Source organism: Rhamphochromis longiceps, linkage group LG23, assembly GCF_057381845.1.
Source record: "Rhamphochromis longiceps isolate RC_006_pf linkage group LG23, R_longiceps_female_GT1.1, whole genome shotgun sequence".
NCBI lineage: Eukaryota > Metazoa > Chordata > Actinopteri > Cichliformes > Cichlidae > Rhamphochromis > Rhamphochromis longiceps.
Genome location: NC_140578.1, coordinates 46,413,395 through 46,431,119, shown reverse-complemented (window position 1 = coordinate 46,431,119; position 17,725 = coordinate 46,413,395). Strand labels below are relative to the sequence as shown.

The following is a 17,725-nucleotide window of genomic DNA, read 5'->3' as shown; positions in this document are numbered from 1 at the left end:
TTTACCAGTCGGTGGTTGCTGGAGTACTTTTCTATGCTGTGGTGTGCTGGGGGAGCAGCACAGCAAAGAAGGACTCATCCAGGCTGGAGAAACTGATCAGGAGGGCTAGCTCTGTGGTCGGCATGAAGCTGGACACTCTGGTGACAGTGGCAGAGAAAAGGACATTAAAGAAACTGATGGACATTATGAACAATGCTGGGCATCCTCTGCACACGGCCATAAACAACCAGAAGAGTCTGTTCAGTGACAGGTTGCTTCTCCCCAAGACAAGAACTAACAGACTTAAAAACTCCTTTGTCCCACACGCCATCAAACTGTTTAACTCCTCTCTGGAGGGGAGAGGGAGGGGAAACAGGAGGACAAAGGAGGGGGGAACAACTAAGCTGTAGTGCCTCTGCACCTCACTGTACAATACCTTGTGCAATACTTTTTGTAAATAGTCAACAGTGCAATAGACTCAATACTTGAAATGTGCAATTCACTTGTATTTTTATTTTTTATTCCTATTTATTCTATTTATCCCCTTCGTATATTTTATTTATATTTGTCTCTGTATTTATATATGTGTGTGTGTGTGTGTGTGTGTGTGTGTGTGTGTGTGTATAACTCTGTAACTTCTGTCGGTGCTGTGCTTTTTTGGAAATCGAATTTCCCAGAGGAACCCACCCGAGGGATTAATAAAGTTCTATCTTATCTTATCTCGCAGCTTTGTTGATGTGCTAGTTGGATTCCAAACAGATACCTTTGATTTGGAAGAGTTTCACACTCAGTGCCCTCCAAACATACAGAGCGACCTGCTGTGGCAGGGAGCAGCCTGCAGGAGCTGCTTGGCAACGTGATTCTGCAAAACTTTGTCAAATGACAGTCATTCTGCTTGATTAAGTACAAATTTGTTCATTCTTTCTTTCTTTCTTTTATTTTTAAATGAAGGAATGATTGCAGCTGACGAGGAAAGAGTCTTCTACTTTCATCTACAGCGTATGGCATAATATTTGAAAAATTGAAAATGAGATAAGGGAGCAGTTTTCTTAAATCTTAGCTTTTCTTTTTTTAGGCTTTGCAGCAGATTAAACCATAAGAAATGTTGTGGCTCTAAAGCAAAGGCTGGCTTCAGAAGCCATGTTTAAGACAAATACACTTTATAGCAGCTGCTATAATGTATTAAGTGTTTATTTAACTGCTATCATGCTAAATGATTAAATGACTTGCAAATTGATTTTTCCTTTTATTGACCTCTTCCATTGCTTCTCAACCTTTTGGAAAAAGGATTGCAATATGAAATTTAGGCACCACCACATACACGACCAAACACGCGTCCATACAGTCTTGCAGACACTCTACTTTAAAGATCCAATAGGTCTGCATTACTTTGACAGTGTATGTTTTACAAAGACATGTTTTCTCTTACAAAGCACCCTTATTATTTCAGTCATTCATTTTGATACAAATATGTCGTTCCCCCAGTTACAAAGAGATGGCAAATATATGACCATGCTTCTTCGTATCTCGACCCCAGCCCAGAGCCCCATTGTTGTTTTGTACAATTGCATAGAAGTTAAAAAACAAAAACAAAACCCCAAAACAGCCTCTCTTCATAATAAAACAACTTTAGGACATTTTAAGAAACTACTGAAATCTACATGTACTTTTTTGATGAGACCTTGCTGGAACTTTAATCTTTCACAAAAATAAATGTTATATATATATTCTCTTTGTAAACTGTTTCCAATCCAGTTGTTTTGACTAGAAAAGCATGCGATAGGTAGGAAAGTAGGGAGGGATGGAGGAGAGGGGGGAGTTGGGGCTGAAGATTAAAGGCAGGATCAGAAGTGCAGGGCCTCGTGCTGTTTGGTGCTCCGTTCGTCCGTCATCACACTGACCAGTGACTCCATGGCACGGCCCAGATCGTCAGCCATGTGAAACAAACTGCCAATGCTGGGACCTGAGGGGAGGAAGAACACACTTATGGAAGATTTCACCTAAACCCCGCTTGCACAAGAATTTTAGCATATCTGCACATGAAAAACGTTTTCTTTGTGCTATGATTTTCATTTTTTTGTGAACTTTTCACATATTTATGAAATAATGAGGGCTCAAAATGTTGAAAACATTTAAAGCTCTGTTAAGACCTGCAGCATATCAAAGTTACAGCCAATATCACAATGTAAACACTAAACTCTGTATAATTCAGCAAAGAAGGGATAGAAGCAGAGTCGTGTGACTAAACGGGAGCTGGCAGAAATACGTTTCTGCGTTGTTTCCTGGCATGACCTTGTTCAATCAATTTTTCACCTCAAAATTCTGCACACAAATAATATAATATATAATATAATATTATGACAAAGTGAAAAAAGTTTGAAATTCTTGCATGTAAATAACACGTACAAAAATATTCACAGCTTTTCCTATGACACTCAAAAATGCGCTCAGGAAACTAGTTGGGTCCTTGATGATAACTTGCACCAGTGCGGTCTGGACCTTTTCCTGTTGGAAAATGAACCTTTGCCCCAGTTCAAGATGACAACAGTGGCTTCAGGACCACTCTGTGAACGTTTTTGAGTCACTAACCCAGCCAGAGCCCAGACTTTGGTTCAAGTCTGGGCTCTGGCTCCAAACTCTGAAGAGATCTGAAAATGTCTGTGTACTAATGCTCCCCATTCAAACAGTTGGAGCCTGAGCCCATCATACTTAAAAAGCCTGTAATTGCTTGAAGTGGTGCTTCAACACTTACAGTTTTCACCTTGTCATTATGGGCTATTGTGTGTGAATTTTGAGATGAAAAATGAATTTAATCCATTTTGGAACAAGGCTGTAACCTGACAAAATGTGGAACATTTATGTTGCTAGCTCCTGAATTTATGAGGTTACGAGAGGTCGAAAAAAAAGGATGAATTAAATCGTACAAATTTTTGAACCCGTTTATTAAGTGTACTAAATATACAGCTCAATGCACCAACTTTAATGATCTCATCTGAAAATGGAGAGGCATGTGTCTGAAAAACACATCTGAACATGTGCATGTTTGAAAACAAACTAACTGATAAGCGATACAGCACATTTTTAAAGCTCCCATGACCTCCACAGAGGCACTGAGGCCACCACACTGGAAACTCAATCAGATTCTAAACCCACAAGTTTCAGTTCTTAAACAAATCAATTAACAAACTGAAGCTGCTAAAAGGCTGCAACAAAGCAGTAACAGTCACAGTGTCATCTTGTATATGCAGCCATTACGTAAACACATAGCACCGACTTTACATTGGAGCACTAATTCCACTGCCTATCGTGAAAACAGGCGCCATGGTGCAGGCTGGACTGGGACACGCACTGGGACAGCCACTTGCACTTGGCACGTGTTCCTGTGCTGCCATGATTAGTACATTTTCTACTCTCGTGCAGAACTTAAGAGGGTTTTATGCTCATGTCTCATTCAAAAAAGCACTTTTTTTTTTCTATGCTTATGATTAACAGTCACAGCTCACACTCAGTGCTATTAACACATCAGTTGTGGTGCTTGGTACCCAATCATGGAGGGTGGGGATAATGACATCTCACCAATGACCTAATGTCCTGGCTCCACCTTGCTGTAGCATTTGTTTTGTACCTCGTCGATCTCTAGTTGTGATAGTAGTTACTTCTTCCAGATGTTGGAACAAAGCTACTAGTTGTTTCACCAGAAGTGTAAATGTTGGATTTCCAAGACTCCATAGATCCCATATCCTCTTCATGTATCTCTGTCGCTGGAATTACTTGTTAGTAGCATTCAAAAAGCCCCATATTCTCATTCAGTTCAATTACATTTTATGTACAGCGCCAATTCACAACAACAGTCGCCTCAAGGCGCTTTATATTGTAAGGTAGACCCTACAACAATACATATGGACCCAACAATCATATGACCCCCTTAAGCACTCTGGTGACAGAGAGAAGGAAAAACTCCCTCCAGCAGGAACAGGCTCAGGGAGGGGCGGGGCCATCTGCCGCAACCGGTTGGGGTGAGGGGAGAAAGACAGAAGACATTCCTTGTCTACTGTGCCTTCTTGTTCCAGTAGCCAGTGTGTCCTGGTTCTGTCACACCTGACACGGTATTTTTCGGACCATAAGGCGCACTGTCGATGAACGGGTCTGTTCACATAAATAAGGCTCACCGGATTATCAGGCGCATTAGCGAAACAAAACAGTCAGATAAATCAAACTTTATTAAACTCATTCTTCTTGCTTCCTCCACTTCTGTACCATTGATTCATTAATGTTAAATTCTCTGGCAGCTGCTCTATTCCCATGTTGTTGCAGTATATTAATGACTAACCTTCTATTGTGGATGGATTATCTCAGTTATTTTCCTGACTGACGTTTGGTCCGTTTACAGCATCCTGCCATGCGATTGCATTTGTCTCTAACCATCGGGAACCTTCACGTTAACTTTTATCGAGTGGAAAAAAGTTAGCGTTCATCCTCCAGCTTCGCTGTGTTTATGCTATGCTAACATAGCTGTGTCGCTACGATCACGTAGCACATCATTATATACCAGCTAGCCCAACTTCAGTAACCCTACAAACGTCACTGCTGTTTAGTTTCCTGTCTTCATTTATGTTGGAAGTGATAGCAGAGCTGTATGTTTTAATTGTTCAGAAATCTCTCAGTCAGAACATGCTATATCATGTTTAGGTGGAAACTAGCGAGCTAACTTCCTGCTAACTGGTAACTCCGTTAAATTTAATAAACTCTGTTTTCATGGATGCCTGCATGTACAACTTAATTGTTACACCTGGTAAAGCAGCAACGCTGATCATTTTATTAAAGATGAAAGAATTTAGACAGTTTTGTAACTCTCAGTGATGCCGAGTGTTCGTTTGGCTTTGGGACATGAAACAGACGGAGTTTAGGACCCAGATTCCTCCGTGAGGCTCTTGACTACGGTAGCCGTAATGCTCCAACAATCCATCCAGCGGTGCGGCTTCGTAGCTTAGCAAAGTCGTACTAAAACATTTTGACAGATTTCTGAGTGCCGTGCACATAAAATCGGTTCCAGGTCAGTAAGCACAACCAGAATTCATACATAAGGAGCACTGCTGATTTTTGAGAAAATGAAAGGATTTTAAGTGCGCCTTATAGTGCAGAAAATACAGACCCTGACTACATACTGGTCAGAAGTTGAACCCCAGAGCCTAAGCAACAGTAGCTTCCTGTTGGCGGTGCATCAGCAGCCCTGACAGCTAAGATGTTGGTTAATTCGACATTTTGCTGCAGTTTTCTTTTTCTCTGTTCTACAAGGCGCGTGAGTGCACAGCGAAGGTAGAGAAAGGGCTGGTTGTACTCATTAGTTCATTTTCATTGTCAGTGCTTGTAGGGCCAGTGGCCCAGTATGCCAGATTACCAGTCCAGCACTGCTGTGGTGCGACAGAAAAGGGGGGAAGGAAATGAAAGCAAAAGCAAAAGAGGATAGATATTTACATTTTCCCACAGCATCACTGCACCATGTCATCTCCACTCTGCCATAATATGCCCAAATTTCCGAATAATTTCTTCAGCTGTTAGACTTCTATTAAGAGCTCGGCTCTGTTCCAGATGATATTTAAACCATAATTTTTTAGGGCAAAAAGTGTTGCAAACATGGTACTGATACAGCAGTAACAGAAGCGTGCAACAGTAGAGTGGGGAAGGAAAGAGGAAGGTAAGCCACTAACCTCTCATGGGTGTGCCTTTCTCCCTTCTAGCTCATGTAAAAAGGAGGAAAGAAAGAAAAGACAAGAAAGAAGGTAAAATCATCTTGTGTTGGTAACAGAGAGGAAGAAAGACGCTTGAAGGTGACACCGAAATGATGAATTACAGCTATGATAAAGTTTGATATAAGTATGTAATTGAAAGGAACTCTTCAACAAAGCAGAAGAGTGTTTGAAACCCATAACCTGAGCACTACATCAATCACAGCATAGTTATTCATATAAATGAGATGCTCAGTTTAGTTTCAGTAAAAGGAGGCATCTTGCTGCAGAAGAGGTGAATTATTTCATACCCTGACTTTGAGGGAAAGAGTTGTTGAGCTGTTCCATCACTTCCTCCAGCCCAGCTGCATCTTGGGATGGGCTGGACAGCTCATCATCACCTGAAACAGAAAAGAAACAAAGCGTTTAAGGATAGTTGGACGAGTACTGACCCGAACACACGTACGCACACACACAGCATGAAACACACATGCAAGTCTTTAGCGTGTGTGTTGTCTCATGTAAACCGATGTCCAAGGTACATCTACAGGTACTAGAAATCTATTTATATCGTCTATGCGTCACAAAGGGTGGATGCAAATTAAAGAATATAAATGGATGTGTGGGTGTTTTTACCCATTGTATCAGTAGTTTGGCTGGCAGCCACACGCAGCAGAGGGAGAGAGGAGTCGGAACGCTGAGAGGAGGTGGATGGCGAGGACAGAGCTGTGCCGTTTACCTTGGAATCCGTCTGAGGCACACATGACATAAGGACAGCATCTTTTATTTGCTGTTTGTACACTGTTGTGCAGAGCTTAGAGTCAGTCATAAATACAGATACATTTACAGTATAAAATAACGTGCAAGTTGAGGTAACGTAGGTTTTTTTCTATAAAGAGATAAAGATTAAAAAAACCCAATATGTCGAGTACAACACAAACAAAACAAGAAACTGGCAGTAATACGACAGAGCAGAGACGCGTGCACCCTGCTTATTCTCAGCTCTTTGCTCACTGATGAAAATCAGAGACCATCAGTATCTTGTGCTACTTGGAATTGACGCCCAGCTTAAGAGCATTTTATCATCAGTAGATATTGAAGAATAGTCTAAACTCACTTGATCAAATCCAGTAAAGTTTAACTGTCTTTTACCTTGTTAGGTAGTATTCCTAAACATCTTAGGGAATACTACCTAACAAGGACTAACAATAGGCTAGCATACATGTGTGGGCCTTAGTTTTTCCAAATACAAACAATAAGAAATATTCAGAAACACCTTCACCTGCTGAGGGTTTCCATCAAGAAAATGGTGATTAGATCCAAGCAAGTAAAGAAGAAATAAAAACAGAGTGGAAGAAGAGTGGACCAAGGAGAAGAGTGAGCTTCAGAAGCAGAGAAAAGAAGAAACCACACCAGAGTTTACTGAACTTCAAAGGAAAGCTGGAGACTAAGTCAGCTGACCAGAAGGGAACAGATGGGTTAACATCTATTGCGTTCAACTTCGTGTCTTTGCAATTCAGCGCAACAACGTGATTGGATGTCTCAGTGGGTGTGGCCAGATGCCTCTCAGAAGATGTGACGCCCAGAAACAGAGGGAGGGTAGAAAGACCAGATATAAAAGTTAGGTGAAGAAGAAAAAAGTTTTTTCCCTTCATCTACTGCGAGATGAAAAGATCAGGCATAAGATGTTCAGTTAAAATATTCCAGCAGAGATGCCAGAAGGATTATCCGCTCCCCAAACTGTGAACCTGCAGATTGGGTTTGTGTTTTTTGGCTTTTTCGCTGCTCATTTTTGCCGTGTTAGAGTATGGAATCAAGAAGATTTGCATTTCCACTTGGAAATATAGAGATATGCCAAATATCCTTGGGCAAGATACTGTGTGAATGTGAGACAGAAAGCGCTTTCAGAATTGAATTAAAAAACAGGAGCTCACTGTATGGAAAAAATTAGCAGACATCCAAAAGTTAGAGATTGTCCTTTTGTCTCAACATCTCACTCATCCTACTTAAGACTTTTTATGTTTAATAAGGATATTATGCAGTATAGAGATACAAGCTCATGAAGAATTAGGACATTAGATGTCTCTGAACATAGTCCAATTTATATGGATTTGAAAATTCAAAACAACAATAAATTTTCATCCATCCATTCGCTTCCGCTTCTCCTTTTCAGGGTCGCGGGGGGTGCTGGAGCCTATCCCAGCGGTCATAGGGCCAGAGGCGGGGTACACCCTGGACTGGTCGCCAGTCTGTCGCAGGGCCAACACACAGGGACAGACAACCATTCATGCTCACATTCATTCCTCCATGGACAATTTGGATTACTCAATTAACCTATCCCCACAAGCTGCATGTCTTTGGACGGTGGGAGGAAGCTGGAGTACCCGGAGGGAACCCACGCAAACACGGGGAGAACATGCAAACTCCACACAGAAAGACCACGGCCTGATGGTGGAACTGAACTCAGGACCTTCTTGCTGTGAGGCAACAGTGCTAACCACCGTGCCACCGTGCTGGAAACTTTAAATTTACTGAAAGGATCGATCCTTTTAATGGTCTTCTTGGACTTGGCAACCCTATCCCTAACCCCTAACCCTATTTCTTTGTGCTAAAAGGAGAGCGCCACAGAATATCCAGTGGTTCTATTGATTTATCTGATCATGCTCCTCTTTCAAGCATTGTTCAAACTGGTGAGAACCCAAACAAAAAAAAAAAAACGCATATAAAAGGAAGGCAGAACAATCAAGATTAATAGAGCTTAAAACGCAGCGCAAGGAAGGAAAGAACCAAACCCTGATTACAAAACATAAATACACTATACTCACAGGAAATGGTAAAACGATGGTATTCACAAAACAAAAAGTTTATGAATCAGGCCATAAATCAGTCAAACTATTAGCAAGAAAACCTCAATAAACAGCAAGTAGACAATACGATATACAAGATAAGAGATCCAAAGTCAAAAACTGTACAGTATCCCCTCAGGTAAAGAGTTTGGGTCTCAGAATGATTGATTTTAATTTATTTTATTCATTTGCCCCCAGAAAGCCATCAGCTGGATGAATGTCTAAAATGCAGGAGTCCATGTTTGCTAAACAACATTTAGACAAGCCTGTGAAATACTGCGAGAACACAGTCTGGTCAGACCGAAACTGAACCGTTTGGATGACAGACACCATTCCAAAAAACACAAACACAAAGATTAATAGTTTTCAGAAACTGGAACAGTATAGAGATAATGGTCTGTAAATGTCTGCGATTCTCTTGCTAACATGTCCTGCTACTGATGTCCCTTCGCCTGGCGTGCTTGAATAATTGCCAGAGGTCGAAAGACATCCATACCACAGCGTTCTGACACACGCAGATGTCGCACACTCTCACCGGCTTGTTCAGATCAAACTTGATGAGCACTTGTGGCACAGTAGACGCCCACAGTGGCGGCAGCGATGTTTTTATGGGCTCTCTTTGCAAAGCATAACTAGAAGGCAACTGCTTGGATGCAACCTGGTGGCTGAAATATGATACCCTGATTACTCCCAGGTGAGCCCCGCCCCTCACAACAGCACAGGCTTGCGTTTGCCTTCACATAGGCCAGGAGTAGAACTGTGTTCCCTCTGCTGTCAGCTTTGTCCAGAGGATATTCAGGCATACGCTGGAGTAGAGCAGGGCGATATGGCCAAAAATATTTATCACGATATATATTTGAAAATTTGCGATAATGATATAACTGACGATATAATTGATGCGAGACAAAATACAACTCCACAACATTACTAGCGCAAAAAGACAACCTTCCATTTATTTTCACTTAAACAAGAAGCTGGTTTTTATGTACATTAAAGCTTTATAAAAATGTAACAGTGCAAATGCAAATTCCTTGCTGAAAGTTTAACCAAAAGGCATTTCCAGTAGAAATGGGCTGACATATCCTGAGCATAACCATGTATAATATCCACTGAAGTTAAAAAGAGGTGCTTTGCAACATTAAACTGCAGTGTGCAGTACGTATTTTTCGGACCATAAGGTGCACGGGATTATAAGGCACATTAAGCGAAACAAAGCAGTCAGATAAATCAAACTTTATTAAACTCATTCTTCTTGCTTCCTCCACTTCTGTACCATTGATTCATTAATGTTGAATTCTCTGGCAGCTGCTCTATTCCCATGTTGTTGCAGTATATTAATGACTAACCTCGTATTGTGGATGGATTATCTCAGTTGTTCTCCTGACTGAAGTTTGGTCCGTTTACAGCATCCTGCCATGCGATTGCATTTGTCTCTAACCATGAAGAACCTTCACGTTAACTTTTATAAGTGGAAAAGTGTTAGTGTTCGTCCTCCAGCTTCACTGTTTATGTTATGCTAACATAGCTGTGTCGCTAGCGATCACGTAGCACATCATTGTATACCAGCTAGCCCAACTTCAGTAACCCTACAAACGTCACTGCTGTTTAGTTTTCTGTCTTCATTTATGTTGGAAGTGATAGCAGAGCTGTACGTTTGATTTTTTTCAGAAATCTCTCAGTCAGAACATGCTATATCATGCTTAGGTAACTAGCGAAACTAGCGAGCTAACTTCCGCTAGCTTCCTGCTAGCTTCTAACTCCGTTAAATGTAATACATTTTGTTTTCATGGATGCCTGGAAGTTAAACTTCATAGTTACACCTGGTAAAGCAGCAATGCTGATCGTTTTATTAAAGATGAAAGAATTTAGACAGTTTTTAACTCTAAGTGATGCTGCAGTGTTCGTTTGACCTGAAGCATACGGAGTTTAGGACCCAGATTACTCCCAGATTTAAGGGCATCTTAGTCCGACAAATACGACAATAACGACGGCCGCTTGCATGTTCTGCAAAAAAATGTGCTTTGTTGTGTATCTGACGGACAAACACCAAACCAGTTCCACATCACTGAAGTTGCACCATTTTTACAAACCAATTCTGGTTCATCTGTTTCACTCAACAATCGGCCATGTGCGTATGAAAACAAAGGCACTGCGCATGCGCGTTTTACTCCCATTCTATCGCGATATTTCATTTTCCTATCGTTGCCTAACATTATACCGGTATTACCGTGAACGGTATAATATGGCCCAGCCCTACGCTGGAGGAACAACTCAAAAATGGCAGCAGCATTTTCTTTGCCTTTATGGCACATAATGCGGTGGTGACTGACTGCCGAGTTCGACAGTCTCAGCATCAATGTTGGACTCTGTGAGAAGGACTCTGACATTGTGAAGGCAACCCTGCATCACAGCCAGATGCAGAGCATTATTTCCATACTCGTCCTACACACCCGACCATTTCCTTGACTTCCTTTTTATCCACTGGAACGTAAACTTGGGCCGACCCAGAACCCAACACCACTGGGTAGAGAATGGTAACACAGAAATGTGGAACTTGGAGTGTGGTTAAAGTAAAATCAGGATGCGTGAACTGGAGTGTGTGCATACCTGCTCCAGGAGCTGTCTCAGTCTGTGAAGCTGGGACTCCAGCTGTTTGTTGTGGTCCTCCAGTATCTGCATCCGGGCCTCTAGACGGCCTTTATGTTGCCGTAGCAACTTAGCCTCAGCGATAAGCTCAGCATCACGTGTGCACTGTGGTGACACTGGTAGCATCTCCGGGGGCGATGGCAGTGGGGAAAGACCCTTTCTGTCGTGTGTCTTCTTCAGACGGTCGTACTCTGCTTGCAGTTTCCTGCACAGATGAACAGAAATGAGGTCACTTCCTACTACAAGCTCTGGTAGTGGGCCAGGAACAGATGGATTCGAATGAGGGCAGTGAACCTTTCAACCAGATTATTTAACACAATCCTGAAGAGTAAGACGAAGCCTGAGCAATGGAAAAGGAAGCAATTTCAAGAACAAGGGTGATGTGCAGAGCTATAGTAGGTACAGAGGATGAGTTGATGAGCCATACCATGAAGCTATGGGAACGATTTGTTAAAGCTAGCGAGGTGAAGGCAGAAGCAAAAGAACAAGACTTCTTATTTTTATTTTAATAAAAATAAGATGTATCACAATCTTATTATAAATGAAGCCACACTTGTGTCTGCTGTGGAAAAGGAATAAATGAGTATGATGTGGGCATCGCATTTTACAGACTGTCCTTTCAACCGACAGAAGACTTGAATCATTTCTTAGTGTTCATGAATGATTTAAAGTTGTGCCATCATTGTATAATTGGTCATATTTACATTACGTATGACTTATGGCGCGTTAGTTCAGTTTAAATAAAGTTAAAGAGACAGGATGATGATTCAGGCAGCAAAGGTTAAGTTTTGGAGCAAAGCAAAAAGAAAAAACCCAAGAAACAGTTCTTAATGCTCGTCAGGGACAGTTACTTGTTGTTTTGTCCCCTGACTAGATCTGGATTTTCTAGTCAACCCTTGTGGTCAAATCTAAAGTCCGTTAAATGTGTCATGTGACCGCTTTCAGATTCAAAGCTGAGTTGTGTAGACTGGAGTGTGAGGCACAGTAACAGGATCCACTGACCTGTTCTCCTGCTCCAGGTCATTAAGGACCCTCTCCAGCTCTCCCTTCTCCTCTGTCTCCATGGAGATGAGGATCTGGGCGGGGCTGCGGGGCTGGCTGAGAGGAGAGCCTTGGTTCAGAGACTGGCAGTAGTGCTGGATCAACATGTGCTCGTCATCGCTGCAGACACACACACGTCAAACATACCCACCAATGATGCACACACATAGCAACAGAGATGCCAGTGCACGTACACACAGACACACACACGCACGGAAAATGAAGGAAAAAGAAAAGCAATTGAATGAAAGAGCAGCAGCTAAACACAACAGCACCACAAAAGAAAGAAACATGAAGCGCATGGAGACAGAGAGAGGGCCAGAGCGATCTCCTGTCAGGAACACTGGACTGGTCACACGCTGCCAGCTCTGAGCAATGAGTTCTGTGGCCTGAAGATTCAGGAGCATTTAAATAGGTCAGGTTTTTAGCTATGGCGCTCACTGCACTGCTACCATGAATATTATGGGATATGTGCTTCACCTTCAACATGACTGCTGATTTGAAAGTGAAATCCACTTCGGGTAAAGTGGACTCTCAGCTGTCTTTAAACTTTTTATTCATGGACCACACCTCATCAACCAAACTCCATATTGCACTTTATGTGGATGTGAAGCCCGAAGCCGTTTTTGAACTTAGCCTTAGTTCAATTTCCATGTGTGCTGGACTACTTTTAAATGTTGGTGTTTGTCAAGGAACTAACAGGGCTGCAACTTTTTTTTTGAAAGTGGTTAAAGCCCACTTTCAAAGGTAAGAACACTACTAGAACAAGACTATTGTTCCATTATTGTTACAACAGGTAAGGTAAAGACGCACAAAAGGAACAATAAGTTATCCTATACTGAGTAGTCCTTAGCTTTAAATCTGGTACCAGGTAAAACCACCTAACTTCTCTTCTTCTGCCTGTCCTGTCTTCCATACATCTTCATCTCCAAGTGAAATCATCTCACATCCTTTTCTTTATTCTCCCTGGAAATCTGGACTTCTAGCTAGCAACACACTCTGTGCCAAACTCTTTATTTCCTGATGTCTGTTAAACTAATAGAAATGATCTAAAGGTTTAACAGACTTTACTGCCTTTATGCTCGAGTGCAGCATTCGTTCCGCCCCTCTTTAACCCCCCGAGTATAAACACTAACTGATGCCACTGAACCAAAAGTAAAAATGCAAATGTGGGGAGTAAAAGCCAAAAGCTGTCAGAAAAATAAATACTCAAGAAAAGTACAGAAATCTGAAAATTCTATTCAAATACAGTAACAAAATATTTGTACTTTGTAACTTCCCACCTCTGCTTAGTTACCTTTAAAAATGGCTGGTTTCCCCCCCCCCCACCCCACACACACACACACACACACACACACACACCAGCTTTAATGCTACAGGTGATCTGTGATCTGATTCTAAGCTTTATGCTAAACAGGTGTGAGGGTGTTTAATACTGTGCCTCTGTGTCAATATAGTTATAGCAGTATCAGTTATTCAGAAAGAATAACCACAATCAACACAACATCATTTATCTGTTGTTTCTCACCCTTTTGCTACCTCCAAACTTAAACATAGCCTCATGAGCCCCTGTGGTTGTGTAATTGAATAGCACAGCAAAAAGTGCTTGTGTGAATGTACAAGTTGTGTAAAGCACTTTGAGTTCTCAGATCAAGTAGAAAAGTGCTTTATAAGTCTTCATTATGACCCTGCCTCTTTGATTTCACTGTACGTGTGTTTGTATTTGGAAGAAAGAGGAACCTGTAGCCCAGCGGTCCCCGACCCCCGGGCCACGGTCTGCTAGTCGTTTGGTACCAGGCTGTGAGAGTCGAGGCTCGGGTGTGAAATTTATCGTTTTCAGGGTTTTAATCGTTAACTCGGTTCCCCCGGGTCTTTTCCCGTGTTGTAGTTTGTGCATCTTATTTTGAAAGACATTTTTACATGTTACCATAGCGACCACAGAGCATTAAGGGGCAGAGAGGAGGATGTTACTCTCAGTGTTGTTGGTGCATTTCTAGAGGACGCTGCTAATAAAGTTACACAGTTACACAGTGAATTCACGTTTATTATTATATTTACAAAATACCAGTTTCTGTCTCGGTCGTATAGTTTTATTTTGGTGCGATCGTGCGCCACGCCTTAAAGGCCGTGAAAATATCTTCTGACATTAAACTGTCCGTGACACAAAGGCACCGCTGCTGTAGCTGATGCCATCCTGGTGCCATTGACCTCTTTCAGGACTTGTTTGGCTGAATATTATAACACTATGTGCTGGATCTATATTTCCTGAGGTGGCTACTGTCACCACATATTGGGGCAACTGACCATTTAAGATTTTGCGTTTAGCTTTCTCATTAAAATGTAGCCACTTTTGAATATTCAGTCCTGCCAATCAGAGCAGAGAAAGTAACCACTACAAGTTTTGTCGTTGCTGTGAGGACTTTGAAAACATACAAACTTTTACTGATGTATTAATGCATAAACATGCTCCTGTCATACTTGGACATTTAAGAGTGTGGGTATGTTTATGTCTTGTGTAGAGGTTGTGGAGGTAGGGCACAGTTTACTGCTAGAACAGTAAGTTAATAAAACGTAAACAGAAATGGAAAAGAGTAATGATTAAGCACGCCAAGGCCTTCATTTTGACTGCAAGGCAGCCAACGTGGACGGACCGTCTGCTCCTCTCTCTGTGCCTTGCTGTTTATTTTGTTTAAATAAGTCAATTTGTTTAGACTCAAGTCTAGAAAGTTGTTGGGATGATGCTGTTTTTGGTAAGAAATCTGACGGGACTGTGAAGGAGAAAGAATCATGATAACAGACAAAAACATTATATCCCTCAGGACAACATGATCATCGAACCCACCAACTGCACTACAGCTACGTTTGTGTGGCTGTGATGATGCACACGAGAATAACACCTGGATCCAGGAAACTCAGCACAGTCACTGACATATACAAAAACCAGCCAATGGAAACAAAGAAGACAGAGCCAGTTCACAGACATCAAGGCAGTAAGTGAGTGAGAAGGGTTTGGCAGAACAAGACACAGACAAAAAGCGGTTCTCACATGCTCTCATTGGGTGAGATACTGTCAGTGAGATAAGAGCCATTACGATTCTCCATTTCTGCTAACCTGCAGAGGGGGAAGAAACAGAACAGTCAGTCCCCAAACCAAATGGTTGAACAATTAGCAGATGAGAAGGACACACAATGCTAAACCTTTCATGTCACTGAGAGTTTTCAGAGTACTCAAGAACATTTAGTTCGACAGGGAAAAACTCATTTTACTGGGAAACTGGTTTAAAATATAAAATATCATTGTTTTTCCCCAGTGTTTGCCATATGTTGTCATTATTTTGTCCTTTGCAGATGAATGTTAGACGCTACAGGGAATTAATGGCAGAGCCCAGCAGATTTCAGCATATCACATGGGAAAAGCTTCAGCCATGCCAAGCTAAGCATTTACTGCAAGGACCTTCTGTTTCCAACGTACAGACCACTTCATACAAAAGTATTAACAGAAATGTTCAGAATGAACAACAACATATTCCTAAGGATAGTGCTGCCTTAAAGACTTTCACCCAAGCTCATTGCAGAGAAATAAAAGCCAAACGTCCCAAAGAAAGACCCTCCTCTGGCATAGTAACCATGTTACGTGTGACATGTGATGAACGTTTTGATCAACTGGGACTGGACACGAGTAGAAGAAGTCATTTCTTGAAACTTTCATTAATAGATTAAATAGACACATTTGTAACATTGACACTGACATTCCATTCTTCCCCCTCCTCTCCTCTCCGGACGGACTGTGACAGACTGACGACTAAGGCTGGTGTTGTTACAATTAACAGATAACCTCATGGCTTGGGAACCATCAGCTCACTAAAGGCTTAACCATGTTATTTCTGCACCCTACCACCAGCTTTAATCAGCTGCTGGATGTTTTCTGTGCCGATCTGGGCCTAACAGGCTGAAAGCGCTGGGCTGAAGGGTTTGTTTGTGTTAGCCTAAAGCAACAGTGAGACGTGTCAGAACCCTGGCAGAGATCAAATACTTAGCCTTGGCTTAACGTTTGGCTCACACCAGAGGAAAGCCAACAGCTCCCGACTGACTAAAATGCAACTGACCAGCTGCCTGATTGAGTCATTGTTTAATTTAACTTCTTCTAGTCCCTCAGCAGTGGGTTAGTGGGAGCAGTTAGCTGCAAACTAAATTAACATGTAAGCAATAAGTTCTAACTGACTATATTAATGGCCTTTGCCCAGAGTCCAGTACTGGAGAGTATTACATGGATATAATATTAGTTTATGGAGATGTAGATTTAGTTTGTACTTCAGTCAGATTCAGTCTTGATCGTGAGCTTAGTTAGACCATGACTAACTGAAAACAACTTGAGCATACTTGGCATTAAAAGCACAAAGACTCCGGGCTGTAAGGACTGTTCGCAGTGACTCATGACCTGAACTTAAATACAAAGTCATTATTGTATGAAATTGACACGTCTTTGAAAAGGAGACGTGTTTGGTGACTACATCAGTGAAAAGTCATCACTCTTCAGGTCCAGGTCGATGAGAAGGTGACACATTTAGGACCTAAAGAAGGCAGCAGGTTTCAGGTGTAAATCACTGAGCATCTGCTCGTGGGACGTGCAGAATGTACGTGGAGCCAACAGGTATGTGAAGGTACCTTACATCAGAAAGAGAGAAAGCTCCAGCAATCCCACAATCCAGTGAGGACAGGAAAAACTGTCCTCTGTGACTAAATGTCTGCATGAGCACAGTGGGGGAGGGGCACAGAAAATGCTTTGCTTTAGCATTTTTCCCCAAAATAATAATTTCAAGTCACATGAGTCAAAATGACTGTTCTGCAGAGAACATCACGCTGCCCGTAACATCGTTCATGCTTGGGTTTGTGGTGGATCAGTGATGGTCTGCGGAGGCCGATCCATGGAGGGACAATGAACCTCTACAGCACCGTGACTGCCCTTAGGCATCGGATCGAAAACCTCGGACCCATTATCAGATCCTATCCTGGTGCAGGTGGTCCTGGGTTCGTTCCCAGTGCGTGACAACGCCTGGCCTCATGTAGTGTGCAGGTACTTCCTGTAGGATGAAAGGGTCCACACCACTGACTGCCCCTCGCCTGTCCTAAATCCAGTGGAACAGCTCTGGGACACTATGTTTCGGTTTCATTCGTGCAGGAAAATCAGTAACGCCTTGGACCAGATCTGGGAGGAGATCACCCAGGACACCGTCTGTTCTCTGATTATAGTGGCACACGGGGGGCTTACAGACTACTCTTCCACATTCTGAACGGCTGCACTGAAATATCGGCACAATGGACGAGCCTGTTGCATCGTTCGTTCACTCGATTTTTGGGGTGTCTTTCAATTCAGCCCTCTGTAGGTCGATCGTTTTTCCTTTACATTAAAATATATGGCATCCTTTATTTGCTAACACATTAACCAGTCCTTTTTAGTATAGATATCCAGCATAAGCAGTGTATCAG

The 17,725-nt window shown here is 42.1% G+C and overlaps 1 protein-coding gene across 3 annotated transcripts in view; it reads right to left on the bottom strand.

Moving 5' to 3' along the window:
* Positions 1 to 1,685: 1,685 nt before the first annotated feature.
* Positions 1,686 to 17,725, bottom strand: part of dmd (dystrophin) — a 314,957-nt gene continuing 298,917 nt past the window's right edge. Inside the window, exons 77-83 of one of the 3 annotated variants that reach the window (XM_085398705.1) lie at positions 15,285 to 15,350; positions 12,200 to 12,358; positions 11,159 to 11,402; positions 6,342 to 6,456; positions 6,017 to 6,106; positions 5,688 to 5,713; positions 1,804 to 1,942 (exon numbers count right to left, since the gene is read on the bottom strand). In XM_085398705.1, coding sequence (XP_085254831.1) covers positions 5,691 to 5,713; positions 6,017 to 6,106; positions 6,342 to 6,456; positions 11,159 to 11,402; positions 12,200 to 12,358; positions 15,285 to 15,350 — 697 coding nt within the window. In that variant the 3' untranslated portion in view covers positions 1,804 to 1,942; positions 5,688 to 5,690. Of the gene's footprint in view, positions 1,943 to 5,687; positions 5,714 to 6,016; positions 6,107 to 6,341; positions 6,457 to 11,158; positions 11,403 to 12,199; positions 12,359 to 15,284; positions 15,351 to 17,725 lie in introns of all 3 variants that reach the window. The other 2 variants (XM_085398703.1, XM_085398704.1) reach the window with 2 other exon arrangements.